Source organism: Poeciliopsis prolifica, unplaced genomic scaffold, assembly GCF_027474105.1.
Source record: "Poeciliopsis prolifica strain line A6 unplaced genomic scaffold, Auburn_PproV2 SCAFFOLD081, whole genome shotgun sequence".
NCBI classification, from domain to species: Eukaryota; Metazoa; Chordata; class Actinopteri; order Cyprinodontiformes; family Poeciliidae; genus Poeciliopsis; species Poeciliopsis prolifica.
The window spans coordinates 1,207,501-1,222,987 of NW_026562456.1; the positions used below are offsets into that span (position 1 = coordinate 1,207,501).

Genomic DNA, 15,487 nt, shown 5'->3' on the forward strand with positions numbered 1-15,487 from the left:
AATGAGCGAAACAGAGCTGAACGAGACAGCTGCTGACCTGAGAGAGAGAATCATGACCCGAATGACAACCAGGCCTCCTCGGCGCCAATTACAACGGCTGAGTGAAGTACCATCAGAAAGTCTCATTGAGAATGTGAAATGCAGCATTGAGAACGATCCCTACCAACACCATAACAGAAACCAATGAGCTGATCTACAACTCAGCATCAGTGATCCTTGAGATACTTGGCTATAAGAGCAACCATGAGACCCAATACCCACCATGGAAAAGACGGTTAGAGGCTAAAATCAAGGTAACAAGGAGGGAAGTGAGCCAACTGTCAGAGCTCCACAAGGGTACAATGAAAAGACCAGTACCCAGAAAGTACAGGCAGATGCCCATACCTGAAGCACTTGAAACTGCCAAACAGAGGCTCCAAGCCTTGGCCAGCCGCCTAAAGAGATACACAAGGGAGAATGAATCCAGAAGGATTAACCGGCTCTTCTCCACTCAACCAGCTAAGGTGTACTCTCAATGGCAGGGTAATAACAACAGAGCAGACCCACCAAGGCTGGAGACTGAACAATACTGGAAAGGCATATGGGAAAGGGAGGCGTCCCACAACAGCAATGCACAGTGGTTGATCTCTCTACGAGAGGACCACAGCAACCTCCCTGAGCAAGCCCCGGTAACCATCACTGTGACAGATGTTCAAGAAAGAGTCTCAGGTATGAAAAACTGGACAGCACCAGGGCCTGACATGATCCATGCCTACTGGCTAAAGAAACTCACTGCTCTCCATGAGCGACTGGCAGCCCAAATGAACCAGCTGCTACAAAGTGGGACTCACCCTGAATGGTTAACTGAAGGGCGGACAATCCTAATCCAGAAGGATCCATCAAAGGGTCCAGTCCCACCCAACTACCGACCAATAACCTGCCTCTCCACAACCTGGAAGCTCATGTCAGGCATTATAGCGGCCAAGATAAGCAAACACATGGATAAACACATGAGCACGGCACAGAAGGGTATCGGTGTAAATACCAGAGGAGCCAAACACCAACTCCTCATAGACCGCACAGTTGCCCGAGACTGCAAAACCCGACACACCAACCTGTGCATGGCTTGGATCGATTACAAGAAAGCCTATGACTCAATGCCGCATACTTGGATCATTGAATGCCTAGAGATGTATAACATCAACAGGATTCTGAGAGCCTTCATTGCAAACTCGATGAAGCTGTGGAAAACCACGCTTGAAGCCAACTGCAAACCACTTGCACAAGTGTCCATCAAATGTGGCATATACCAAGGAGATGCTCTGTCCCCGCTACTGTTCTGCATAGGCCTGAACCCCCTCAGCCAAATTATCAACAAGACTGGCTACGGATACCGACTCAAAAATGGGGCCAACATCAGTCACCTCCTCTACATGGATGACATCAAGCTGTATGCCAAGAGTGAGCGAGACATCGACTCACTGATCCACACCACCAGGATCTACAGCACTGACATTGGGATGTCATTCGGACTAGAGAAGTGTGGTCGGCTGATCACAAAGAGGGGGAAGGTGATCCGCACAGAAGGAGTCTCACTCCCACAAGGAACAATAGCAGACATAGAGGACAGTTACAAGTACCTAGGTATACCACAAGCAAATGGCAACCTCGATGAGGCCACAAGGAAAGGAGCCACAGCTAAATACCTCCAACGAATAAGTCCTGAGAAGCCAGCTCAATGGCAAGAACAAAATCTGTGCGATAAACAGCTATGCCCTGCCAGTAATCAGATACCCTGCTGGAATAATCAGCTGGCCAAAGGAGGAGATAAAAGCCACAGATATTAAGACTAGAAAGCTACTAACCATGCATGGAGGGTTCCATCCCAAATCCAGCACCCTGAGACTGTACACGAGCCGCAAGGACGGAGGCAGAGGACTAGTGAGTGTGAGAACCACTGTCCAGGACGAAACAACTAAGATCCATAAATACATCAGGGACAAAGCCTCAACCGACAATGTGCTCAGTGAATGTCTCAGACAACAGGGAACGGAGGTTGAGGTGCCAGAGATACCATCATGGGAGGACAGGCCCCTACATGGGATGTACCACCAGCAAATAACCCAAGTGGCTGATATCAGTAAATCCTACCAATGGCTGGAAAAAGCTGGACTCAAGGACAGCACAGAGGCCCTCATCCTGGCCGCCCAGGAACAGGCCCTAAACACCAGAGCAATAGAGGCCCAGATCTACCACACCAGACAAGACCCAAGGTGTAAGTTGTGCAAGGAGGCCCCTGAGACAGTCCAGCACATCATAGCAGGGTGCAAGATACTGGCAGGGAAAGCGTACATGGAGCGACATAACCAAGTGGCAGGCATAGTGTACAGAAACATCTGTGCAGAATATGGACTGGAAACCCCGAGATCAAAGTGGAAAACAACCCCAAAGGTGGTGGAGAACGCCAGAGCTAAGATCCTGGGACTTCCAGATCCAGACAGACAAAATGGTAATGGCGAACCAACCAGACATTGTCGTAGTGGATAAACATCAGAGGAAAGCCGTTGTGGTTGATGTAGCAATACCAAGTGATTGCAACATCAGGAAAAAGGAGCACGAGAAACTGGAGAAATACCAGGGCCTCAGGGAAGAACTGGAGAGGGCCTGGAAGGTGAAGACCACAGTGGTGCCTGTGGTCATCGGGGCCCTCGGGGCAGTAACCCCCAAACTGGAGCAGTGGCTACAACAGATCCCAGGAACAACATCAGACATCTCAGTCCAGAAATGTGCAGTCCTTGGCACAGCCAAGATACTGCGCAGAACCCTCAAGCTCCCAGGCCTCTGGTAGAGGACCCGAGCTCAGAGGATAAGAACCACCCGCGGTGGGTGAGAAGGGAATTTATATACAGTATATATGTATAAGTACAAATAAACTAAAATTAGTATTAATATAATAATATTGGTATTTTAATACTTATATAATTATTTATTATCATTGTTATGATAATAACAACATTTTAACATTTTCTTCCATTGCCAATTTATTATCAAATTTGCACAAAATCTTTTTGGACTGATGGAGGAATCCTGACAAAGAACCTGAAACAAATAAAAGAAATTAAATTTAAACCTCAGCTTCCCATGATGTTGACGATACAATAGAAAATACACAAACAGAAATGACAAAAAATGCAAACATGTAAAAATCAACAAAACAAATAAAAACAAGAACGCAAAGTGCAAAGAAAATGTACAACAATGGCTCCAATCCTATATTATTCTTCGAATTTTCCCTTATGTAAGTTTTTGTTTCATTTTCTCGATTGGTCCTCCTCTCAACGGTTTCTGTTATTTGTTCAGGTTCATCCACTGAAGATTCTTGATTTTCAATACAATTGTCTTTGAAAGTGACAGACCAAACGTCCCCAGCCGGGGACGTTGGTTCTTGTGGGAGAACGGGGAGGAAATCATTCTTGAGATCAACACTCTCTTCCTGGGGACTTTCCTTACACATTTTCTTCAAAGGTGAGAAGCAAACCTCCCCAGCCAGGGAGGTTTGCTTCTCACCTGGAGACAGATCATAAAAATAACAATCAAAGACATTGTTGTCAAAAACATTGTTTTCAATTGGAGATGGTTTAAAAAGATAGGAATCAAAAAGATCATAGTCTAAGGAGCAAACCTCCCCAGCAAACCTCCCCAGCCGGGGAGATTTGCACAAAATCTCAATCAAGCCTCCCCAGTCGGGGAGGTTTGCTGCTCAACTGGGGATGGGGTAAAAAGGAATGCGTCAAACGCGTCATATTCATACGAAGTGTTCTCGTCCTCAGCAGTACTATCTTCCAAGTCTTTTCCAGGGATTAGTTTGTCGAAAAGTTTTCTCATCCTAGTTGTCACTAAATATCCGAGGCCAAAGCCGAGGGAGAAACATACTAACCAACATTTCTGCCATCCTGAAAGTCCTTATGAAAACAAATGGTGAAGTTTGAAGTGCTACTTGGATATGAACTGATGTCTTGAAACACACAGATTCATAACTTCAGATGTTCTTTGATCTAGAACCACATGTCTTAGATGAAGTTATAACTACAATGAGGTCACTGGGAGAACGTTTTGTTTCTGCTTGTTGCTATGGTAAGGATCAAATCATTTCTGCATGACCCAAATTATTGACCCTTTGCAACGGCATCATTTAATCATTCGAGGCGCCATGATGTGCAGTGAGGAACGGGAGTTTAGAACTGAGCGACTGAAGTTGTGTTCCAATGTTGTTTGGAGTCAGCGTGTTTTTTTTATTTAAAAGAAATATATTAATAAACTTCTTTTTAAAATCAGGACGGCAAGCTCCTCTTCTGGCTCTCTCTCTTTTATATATATATATATATATATATTATATATATATATATATATATATATATATATATATATATATATATATATAATATATATACACACAGAAACATGAAACCTCAATCAAGCCTCTGTCTCTGCAAAGGAGGAATTAGATTGAAAGAATAAACCAAATTCTGCAACTCAACAACATGAGCTTCATTAGCCAACGATTTGCAATAAAAACAATGGACCAACAGGAAAAACAGCATGAAAACAAAAACTTTTCTACCTTGATGTGTTTATTATTTTGATTAAGCTGCTTTGACTGAGAAATGTTGTTTCTTTTGGGAAAAGGAGGAGATTTCCTGTCCTTCCTGTTCAATCCAGCAGCAAATGTCCCTCAGGCTTCGTCTTTCTGAAGACAGTTTTAAAACGTTCCACCTTTACTTCGCTGAAAAGCCGAACCCTTCTGCTAATGCACAGCAAGATAAACAAAACTCTGCTTCTTATCCAAACTGACCAGAAACATCTGATGACTGATGAGGAGTCGATGTGGCCCAAACACTCAACCAGCCTGGAGCTCCATGAAGAAACCTGCAGCTGAGATGATCTGAGGCTCAGACCTTAATCCTGGTCTTTACTTAAATTCTTCCATTAAAAACATTTCAGCTTTTTAATGCACAACCGAACCAAAAGGCTGATTTCTGCTGTTGGACACGCTTCAGCTAATCCGCTAATAGCATAGCTAGTTTTTCTCTGAGCACTTTTGCTAACTTAGAAAACATTTAGCGCTCTTAGCTTCCCCTAAATAAATTTTTCCAGATTACTGGGATGTTTTGTAAACTTTCAAAACATCTTTAAATGTCCATCAATGTATCAAAATAAATTGATGCTAAGGTTTTTCAAACCGAGCTATAATTAGCACTTTAGCCTTAGCTTTCACTCAATACTGTTAATGTGGGTATAGCGCTTCAGCATTAGCTTCATTAAATACTTTAGCATTAGCGAAGTGCTTCAGCATTAGCTTAGTTAACAGTGTGTTGTATACCTTTTAGCATTAGCTTCTCATAAATATCAATGTTGTTGTGTTTTAGCGTTAGCAGAGCTAATGTTCATGATTAGTGCTTTAGGCTCGTGCAGCTAACGTTTTAGCAAATGCTCTGTCATATGTGATGCCAGACTGGATGTCAAACTGTTGCTTGATGTTTAGAGGCAAAAATAACTTTGTGCAGCAAACAGGGGACAAAAGTTCAGATTTACTCTCTTTACAAATCAAACAATTTTCCGCTAATTGAACCCAATGTTGTAGCTTTAAACGTTTCCTGGATGGATGTTCACAGCAACGATTCAAACACTGTATTTATCCAGTTTGTGTGTTTTTTGATGCTGAGACTAAATAAACATCAGATAAAGGAACATGGCAGGAAAAAGAGCATCGCTGATGTCTGCTAGGGAACAATGGCGCTTTGTGGCACAGAAGATTGAGATCTCAGCCTTTCGATGCTCACAATAGCAAACAGAGCAGTTTCTATTGGGGCTGCAGCTGAACTGTGTGATGACTCCAGCTGGGTGTGTTTGACTGGGACAGGATGACAAAGGAGAGAAGAACGATGGCTGGAGGCAGCGACTCGTCCCGACTTGTTTCTAAAGACTCTGAGCGTTTACACCGTCTCACCTTTCTCCTCTTCTGCTTCCTGAAACTCGCAGTCGTTCACAGTTTCCCTTTTCTCCGTCCAACAATCCCTTCCTTCCAGGAAACGCCGCCTGGCAGCGAGCCGCCACTGGATCTGGATCCGACTCGCATCACTGCAACACCAGAACACAAGAAAACCAAAGAGAAGAAAAGAGAAGAAAACTCTGCTGCAGTTTCTCTTTTCATGATACATCAAAGTGAATTTATTCTTATTCTTTTATCTGATTCCTGTCGATTTTTTTGTCTAGAATTGAAAACAAAAACGTTGAACATGTGATTCAGTCAGAAAAAATTTGCTCCTGCTTTTTGTGACGATGCGTTTTTCAATCTTCATAACATTTAATCAAAACAAAACTGTCATAGTTTCTCCATAACTCAACAAACCTTCACAGCAGAAACAACAAAGTTTGGACTGAAAGTTGGACATTTTTACTTTCATACCTTTTTCAGTTTTGTAGAATTTTTTTTAGAGTTTTTCCACACTTTAGGATTTTACTCTTGTCAGCAATTATTTCTGATTTCATGATCTCAGTTTAATCTCCACATGTGCAGTTTGTACATTTAAACAAATATATTTATTTCTCTGTTCTCCCACCAGGATGTTTCCACTGCTGTGGGTTTTATGTCAGGTCAGCTCAGAGGTCAGAGTTCACAGTGACAAACCCTAAATTCACTCGGAGAGCATCCAGCTCTGATTATTAATGGTTTTTTACTACATCTTCAAACAAAGGCTCCCTTTTATAGAAGATAAAGAAAATATTCAGAAAAAAATGAGTTATTAGAAAAACACAAGATTCTGAGGGGGAAAAAATCTAAAGTTTGAATCATGTCTGAGAATTCAGACATTTTTTCTCAGAATTTTGACCATTCTGAGAAAAACTGAAGAATTCAGAACTATAGGAAAAAATCAAAATTCAGATTTTTATTCCTCAGAGAAAATGTCAGAATTTTGACTTTTTCTGACCTCAACAGCTTGACTTCTGGTCTCATTCTGGAAAAAAATAACTGAGTTTAGAATCAAAATTCTGAGAAAAAGTTACAATTCTGAGAAAAAGTTAAAATTCTGAATTTTTTTCTCAGAATTTTGAGATCAGAATTGTAAATATTTTTCCAGAGGTTTTGTAGAAAACGCTGTAATGACGTCATGGTTCTGCCTCTCCTGGACCCAGCTGTGAAAAGGCGGGAATCGCCATGGAAACAGCCTGTTTGAAGCCCTTCGAGTTGAACCAAACCGACCAGCCGGCTGTTTGTTTTTATTTGGTTCAGGTTGTGGGTCGGGTTCTCCTGCTCCAGCTGATCGCTGAGCTGGTCCGCGGGTACCGGGACAAGGAGAGCTGGTCGCTGCAGCTGCTGAACAGCACACGGATCCACATCCTGCCGACCATGAACCCGGACGGCTTCGACGAGGCCGACACCAACTGCCTGCTGAGCCAGGGAAGGTAAAAACAGAAGCGCTTTGTTGCACTGCCGTTTCATCTCAGACAGAAAATGAAGGAGAAACATTTGAAACGTGCGGCATGCTTTTTTACACATTTCTGAAGTTTTATTTTTTGTGAATAGAAGCAGTTACGTTCTGTAACCTGATGGATCTGTGTCCGCTTTAGGCTGAACTATAACGGCGTCGATCTGAATCGGGGATTTCCTGACGCCTTCGTTGGTCTTCGAAAGGAGCAGGAGCTGAAAGAGGAGCAGAGGGAAGCTGAGGTCGGTTTCATTTGGGACTTTCTGCTTTTGTTTATGAGCTTTGATTTAATGAATAGATTCTGCTTTTGAGTTACTTTCACAGTGTTCATATTACACACTTTGACATTCATAATTGAATAATTCAGGTTTAAAAGGGGATTCAAATGATTCAATGTAATTTTCACATTTGAAATCTTCATCTCATTTTTTTGCAAGAAAACATGAAGAAAATCCTAACTGAGGATTTAATGCTGAAAAAAATCTTCAGCTGTTTTAAATGTTAAAGGAATCGTGAGAACAAGTCGTGGTTGTTCCCTGGAGAACAGCTCTTATTTTGTAGGAACAGCTCTTATTTTGTAGGAACATCTCTTATTTTGTAGGAACAGCTCTTATTTTGTAGGAATAGCTCTTATTTTGTAGGAACACATCAGTCAGTTGAGTTTCAGACCAACAAAACACTTTATAGCTTTATGGTGGCTGTTAGCATTATTAGCTTCTCCTCAAGACTGTTATAAGAACTGTTCGCTATCCTTCAAAGTTGGTAACTAGCTAACTGTTAGCTTCCCTTCAAAGTGGCTATATAAACTGTTAGCTAACAAACAAAGTGGCTCTATAGCTAAAAGTACGATAAGCTACCTTTACCCTATAAAGGTTAGCTGGTCGGATTCGCTTTGGATGCAGATATTTTGGTTTGGTTGAGAAAATCAACAGCTCAGCTTTAAAGAGGTTAAATTCTGGGCTTGACAGAGAGAGTTAGCTTTGTTAGCTTAGCATTATAACAGATCCAGGTGATCAGACAGTATGAGCCACTCATGTAGTTTATTTTGCAGAAGAAGCTCCAGTACTGAGCCTTGGGGGACGACCAGGTTTATGAGTTATGACTGTCAAGGTGGATATTTATCAAACATTAAAATACCTGTGCAGCTTTAAGATACCCGAAGGCTAGCTACCAACTGCTTTGACCGATCAATCCGGTTTCTGAGAAATGTTACAACCAATTGGAAACCGACATGAATCAAAATAGTGCCATCCTGACTTATCTGTGTTGGATCATGTTTTCTGCAGATAAACGCTGCAGGCTTTCTGTCTGAACCTGCAGCTGAGCAAAAACCACATCCTGATATAAAAACGATCAGTTAATGAATCCAAACCAGCTCTGCTGAAAACAACATAAGTATTTTATTTAAACCATCAGAGTAGAAGCTCTTCTGTAGATTAATAAGCAATTAATCAATTAATCGCATGATAATTTAAAACTAGCTCAATCATTTCCATTTGCAGGATTCATAATTTTTCCAACAACTGGATGATAAAATCTAGAGTTTGGTCATTTGGTCTCAGCTAGGCTCTTATTTTGAAGGACAGTTTTGTTTATATAGACCATATAATTCATTTTGTTTGTTGTTTCTGTTGCTTTATTTATTTGGGATATTTAAAACGTCTTCCAGTTCCAGTGTTAAATAATCATTAGTATTTATAGTTTATCGATCTTGAAGAATATGTTCTTGAATTATTATTATTGAATAATTATTGAAAATGGTCAATATTATTGTTTATCACGATAAATTCTGAGTTAAATTATCGCCTGGCAGAATGTTATTGTGACGGGTCGTTCTGTATCTGCAGTATTTAAGCTGATTTTTGGGTCATGTGATCCAGGTGAGAGCTGTGATTGGCTGGCTGCGAAGCGAAACTTTTGTTCTGTCCGCCAACCTCCATGGAGGCGCCATGGTGGCCAGTTATCCTTACGACAACAGCAACCAAGGTAGAAACAAACCCAGAAACCTCTTGTTACCAAATCCTGCTACAGGTTTTGATTGGACCATTTCTGTCTGAACCTTTTTCTTTAAGGTGTTAATTGGTTTTAGAAATAGTTTCAGTTTCCTGGCTGGTTTTGCAGGTTCTGCTTGGACGGTCGCACCCAGCATCACGCCTGATGACGACGTGTTCGTCCACCTGGCGAAGGTTTACTCATACAACCACGCCTCCATGCACAAGGGGAACCTCTGCGATGACAGCGGACCTTTCCAGGACGGCATCATTAACGGCTACTACTGGTACAAGCTGGAAGGTGAGTACAAAAACTGTAAAACCTTTTAAAATCTTTATATCATGTTATTATGTTATTTAGTTTGTAAACACTGTCACCTCAATGTTTTTGCTGTAAGCTCTAAATTATGCATTCATGAAAAACTGCAGGCGTCTGTTGATTATGTGCAAATTTGACTGATTGATGACATTTGACGTCTGGAGTACAAAGGGCCACAAAAAGAGCTGCAGTGGGCCAGATTTGGGCCCCGGGCCTCGAGTTTGACACTTGATTTGTAGAAGAACGATTAGATTAGAACCTGGTGCAGCTGTAAGGGGAGCAGCAGGCAGGCTGAGTGAGAGAGAGAAACGGCAGAGCAGCAACGAACCGCAAACAAACATGCAAAACAAAAATCTAAAAAGAATAAACAATAAATGTGATCTAACTAAAACAAACAACTAAAAGACCAAACAAAAGACAGAAGCTATGGCTAATCATGAGTGGCAAACACACAACGCCGCCCCTTTAAGAGCTTCTGTGTGCTTCCAGGTGGGATGCAGGACTACAACTATGTGTGGGCGCAATGTTTGGAGCTGACGCTGGAGCTTTCCTGCTGCAAGTTTCCTCGACCCAAACAACTTCCTGCCCTGTGGATGGACAACAAAGAGGCTCTGCTAGCTTACATCCGGCAGGTCCACCTGGGTCAGAACCGTGTGTTAGCTTTAGCCTGGAGCTAACAGGCGCTGAAAGGATTGATGGGTCTCTGTCTGCCTTCTAGGGGTGAAAGGTCAAGTGTTTGATGGATGGGGGATGCCAGTGCAGAATGCTGTGGTGGAGGTCGAAGGTCGCAGGAACATATGTCCATTCAGAACCAATCAGCATGGAGAATATTACCGGCTGCTGTTGCCTGGAAACTACACCTTCAAAGTAAATAATAGTCACTACTTTTAAAGTTTTACCTTCTCAGGTTTTAAACTTCATCTGGCAGCACAAGAAGGAGAAAACGAATCTTTTCAAATAAGGAATGCAAATTCTTACAAGACGATGCAAATGAGCCGAGTTTCCATCTGAAGGGAGTCAAAGGCAAAAAGAAATGGTGTAGAAATGCAAATATCTAAATAACTCATATTAGTAACAAAATTAACAAAATCAGGCCAAAGATTTTTTTCCAGATCAGTTTCTTCCAATCATAATTCATGAAGCTTCAACAGAAACTGCAGGTGAAGGTTTGATTAAAACATTTATGTTTTTCATTTGGTTGGCAGAAGATCCAGAAATTTTACTGGAGTAAAAGTAAAAATACTTTATAATAAAACAACTGAAGAAAAGTAAAAAGTTTGACGCTGCAAATCAAATCTGCAGAAACAAAAAGTTTTTCTTTCTGATTTTGTCTCAGGTGTCGTATCCGGGTCACGAGGTTCTGACAGAGACGCTCAGCATCCCGTACGGTCCAGAACAATATTCTGCAATGAAGCACGACTTCAAGCTGCGACGCGTCGCCTCAGCAACGGCCCACTCTCAGGCTCAGTCCAGCCCATCTTGTAATTACTCATTACTGCTTGATGGTGGCGCCATCGCGGCCGGACCCGCCCGGTTCGGACCGGTAGTCGCGGTCAGTTTAGTGATGGTGCTTCAGTCTGTGATGGACTGAAAACAGGATCTCAACCGAACCCAGAAACACCGACCAAAACCAAACCAGGTGAGAGGTCAACGAAGGTCGGCTTCGCTGGCTGCTGCTGGTTTATGGCTCCAAAAAGCAACGAAAACAGAAAAGATTTCAACAAATAAAAGAAATGATGGCTGGATTCCATCTATCTGTTTCAGTAAATCAGAATTCTGTAATATTCTGGGATCAAAAATCAGAATTATAATTTTTAAAAGTCAAAATTCTGAATCATGATTTTTAAAAATTCTGAATTCTGAGGTTGAACTCAGAATATGAGGAATTTTGACTGATTTTTAAAAAAAGTCAAAATGCTGGAATTAAAGTCTGAATTCTGAGAAAAAAAAATCTTGAGAAAAAAAGTCAGAATTAAATTCAACAATTTGAGGAAAGAGCTCAGATTTCTGAGTCAGAATTTTCAGGTTAAAGTCTTAATTTTTTTAAGTCAAAGTTTTGGGATTAAAGTAAAAATCCAGATAAAAAATGAGCAGTTTTTTTTCCACTGGCCTTCATCCTCTTCTCTAGTTTATTGTTGAACTTAATTGAACAGAAATTAAAATGTAAAACATATTTAACTAATTTTATGGTTTGTTTCCCAAACACTGATATATTTCTGACGTTAGAAACACAAACTAAGATTTTTCTACGTCTATTTTAGATAGAAATCTAACGGCGAATATTTCAGGATAATTATACAATATTTAGATGAATTTAACTTTAAGGATTTATTAAACTAACCAAAAATAAATAACTTTTACATTTAAAAGGAACCAAAAGGCAGACATATTTATTTTGAGCATTTGTAATTTCAGAACAAACTGTCCATGTTTGTGAACTAAAATTGTACTTAAAGTCATTTAAATTAATACATTAATAAAAAAAAGGCTGCATAAGTAAACAGTCGGTAAACAGCATTTCAACATTTCTTCTGTATATTCAAGCTGTGTTTTATTCATGAAGAATTTTTATTAATAACATTACTTCTGTTAAAGTTGCTTTTAATTTTTTTTTAAATGCACTAATTATCTTTTAGTAAACTGATAGTAATATGTTTGGTCAGAATAATTTTCATAATTATGCACATAACATAATACAAATTTATTATTTAATATTTATACTTGTTACAGTATTTATTAACTAAATTCAAAAATAACTGCTATGCTAACTGGTTATGTTTCATTCTTTTTATAGACAGGTCGTTAATAATTTTATATCTACATTTATTGCATGTATTTTATTGCAGTTTAATAAAAACTCCTATGAAAATTAGTTATAATTTTTGATTTCAGTGAAAAATGTATTTAATTCTGTTTGTTTGAGGATCTAAAGGTGGAATCATAGAAATTGTTTTGGCTTTTCACAGAAAGCTTCCTGTTTGTGAACCGACTGCAGATTCTCAGGTTATAAAAATCAAATCAGCTGCTGGAGCCAAAACTTTCAATTGATTAATTCAAGATTATTCGGTATCTGTGATGGTTGTTCAGATCCTGCAGATGGAGAAACGGAGCTAATTCCCACCAAAAAAAAAACATTAAAAACTTTAGCTTACTCTGCATAAGAAAAGTTTGAAAACATGAAAATGTATTCCAGAAAACAGGGAGAAATTTTGAGATCACAGAAATTTTCTAGAATAAATTAGAAAATTTTTGAGTTTGAAAAGTTGTACATTTTTGACTTTTAGAAATGTTCAGAGAGCAAAAGTCCAACATTTTCAACTTTAGAATCTCAGAAATGTTAATTTTTTCCCCCAGAAAATTTCTGAGGTTTAACCTCAAAATTAGTTTTTGTTCCAAGAAAATTATTGACTTAGGCACCGAAATTTACTTAATTTCTTTTTAGAAAATGTATTTTTATTAGTTTTTTGGCAGCAATGTAGCCCTCCTCTTATATGTACAGTGGCTCTAATATAGTTTCTCATAAGTGTCTCCAGTAACTACATTTGAATTTAAAATGCCACTGGGCGGCCGGGAATCACCGTAATCATTCAGTTTTTATATAAAAGCATTTATTTTTCCGTATGTCGAATTTAGACGAGTACAAAACTCCAAGATTACACTTGGAGGTAATCTTCATATTTCTGCTCCTCTCAGAAATGAAAAGGGTTTAAATTTGTTTCTTCCTTCTTCAGAAGAAAAATCCTCTGCCTCGGGACTTGGTGAAGTCTTTCCAACCTGAGATTCACTCCAGTTAGTTGGAGTGTAATTTTATCTGCGTGGAAAAGCTTTTTAAAATTAGCACTTGAAAGGAGAGAGCTGCTTTTAGAACGGCTGGGATTAAAACCAGAGCAGAGCTTCCAGCACACAGAGAGGAAAACAGCAAACTGGTTCAGTTCCCCTCACAAATGACTGTTTTTCATCAGGATGTTTTAAATACTAAATTGCAACAAAAAAGCAAAAAAATAAATTTTTTTAATTTGTAAAATAGATCAAATGTTCACTAATAAGACTCACTAAAATATAAAACCAAACATTTAACATTTTTGTTTTCTATGTTTTTATAAATCTTACCAAAACTGAGAGAAAGCAAGAAAAACACTGGAGAGCACCACCTGGTGGCCAATCTTGGAATCTGTGACTCTAAATAATTTCATAAAAACATATAATTGAAAAACTTTAATATTTATTTAGAGGTGGAATTAATCCACGTTTAAAAGTGCTTCAAAAACTTTACAGAGATATTATTTTATTATCTGACATACTCAAGTGTCTTCTTAATACATCAAACACATTTAAATCTTGTCACTTCAGATTAGTCTTTATGTCAATAAACAGGTTTATTCCTAACAGCAGGATGTCTGTTTGTTGCTCCAACACAAATCCCGTTTAACTTAATGTGTAATTTAGGGATTTAAAGTGAGTTTAGGTGAATTAAGGACGGATTAGCGCTCCGGTTTTTATCCCTAAAGTTCCTGGATTGTGGGAACCGTTCAAACCTCAGGACATAATCGACTCTTCAACTGGATCAGGAGGCAAATAGTCATCATGTCGTAGCTGCTGGCTTATTTGGCTCAGACTTGTTCTCACAACTTCAGGGTAAAACGTCGATCTGACTCTTCAAATCTGATGGTTTTCGTGCCATATTTCAGGTTTTTCTACTTTTGTTACTGTTTGATATGAAACGTTGCCTCATAAAACCTTCTGTGCCACGCTGGACCGGGAGCGACTGCAGGCTTCAGTCGCTCTCAAACATCAGACCTCAGAAAAGCAGGAAATCTTATTTGTTTTGTTTATTTGCTGTGAAAAACGGATGGAAACTGAAATGTGCTGAACCTGGATGTGGAATGAAGTCTCATAATATGAATAAAAACTATATGAGTAATAAACTGTGTGGGCGTCTTTGTCATTCTGAAAATGCTTGTGTTGAGTTTGCAGTTTGATAAGGAGGAAAGTTTGAGATGAAACCAAAAATATCAAGTCTTAAAAAATAAATTTCCATTTACTAGCAGCTAAAATCCAGGTTCAATTCATGCAAATCTTTAAACCTGAGGGAATTTGACATAAAAAAGAAAAGATCCAGCTTTGTGTGGTCATGAGATGAGCCATTAAAAACTAAAATAATGGCTCATTTTTAGGGCTGGATTAGCTTTTAAATACCAACTCAATTAAAATGTTAGTACTAATTGATACTAAAATACCCAATTGGTATTTTTATTAGCTATTTCAGGTACATATTATGCCAGGTGTAAAATTATCATCCTAAATTAATCCTGACAAATTATGATGAAGAAAAGTTATATTTTAATCGGACAACACTTCCCTCTTGTGGTCAGAATTACAAACTACATTGAAATTGTATTGAATAAAACTGATTTTCCCCCTTAATGATTAATGTCCACTTCAGACATATTGTTTTATTTTCTCACTTTTTAACTCATACTATACTATGACTCAGTTTTGCATATTTTCAACATCATACAAAGGGTTAGTATGATGTTGAAAATATGCAAAAATGACACATTAGAATGAATCTAAAAAGTAAATGACACTAATGACTCATATAATTAACTGGTTTTGGCCTGTTAACTGCCTGGCTGCCTGTCTGCATGCGATCAGTTGGAGGCGAGTGAAACGCGGTTATCTGCTGAGCAGCAGGTGTTCGTTGTGTTATC

General features: G+C 39.2%; 1 protein-coding gene across 1 annotated transcript in view; it reads left to right on the forward strand.

Annotated features, from left to right (window-relative positions):
* Positions 1–14,701, forward strand: part of cpm (carboxypeptidase M) — a 21,459-nt gene extending 6,758 nt beyond the window's left edge. Inside the window, exons 4-10 of the mRNA XM_055022066.1 lie at positions 7,271–7,443; positions 7,609–7,708; positions 9,347–9,452; positions 9,588–9,758; positions 10,266–10,418; positions 10,495–10,643; positions 11,113–14,701. Of these exons, the coding sequence (XP_054878041.1) occupies positions 7,271–7,443; positions 7,609–7,708; positions 9,347–9,452; positions 9,588–9,758; positions 10,266–10,418; positions 10,495–10,643; positions 11,113–11,367 (1,107 nt within the window). The 3' untranslated portion in view covers positions 11,368–14,701. The remainder of the gene's footprint in view (positions 1–7,270; positions 7,444–7,608; positions 7,709–9,346; positions 9,453–9,587; positions 9,759–10,265; positions 10,419–10,494; positions 10,644–11,112) is intronic.
* The last annotated feature ends 786 nt before the right edge of the window (positions 14,702–15,487 follow it).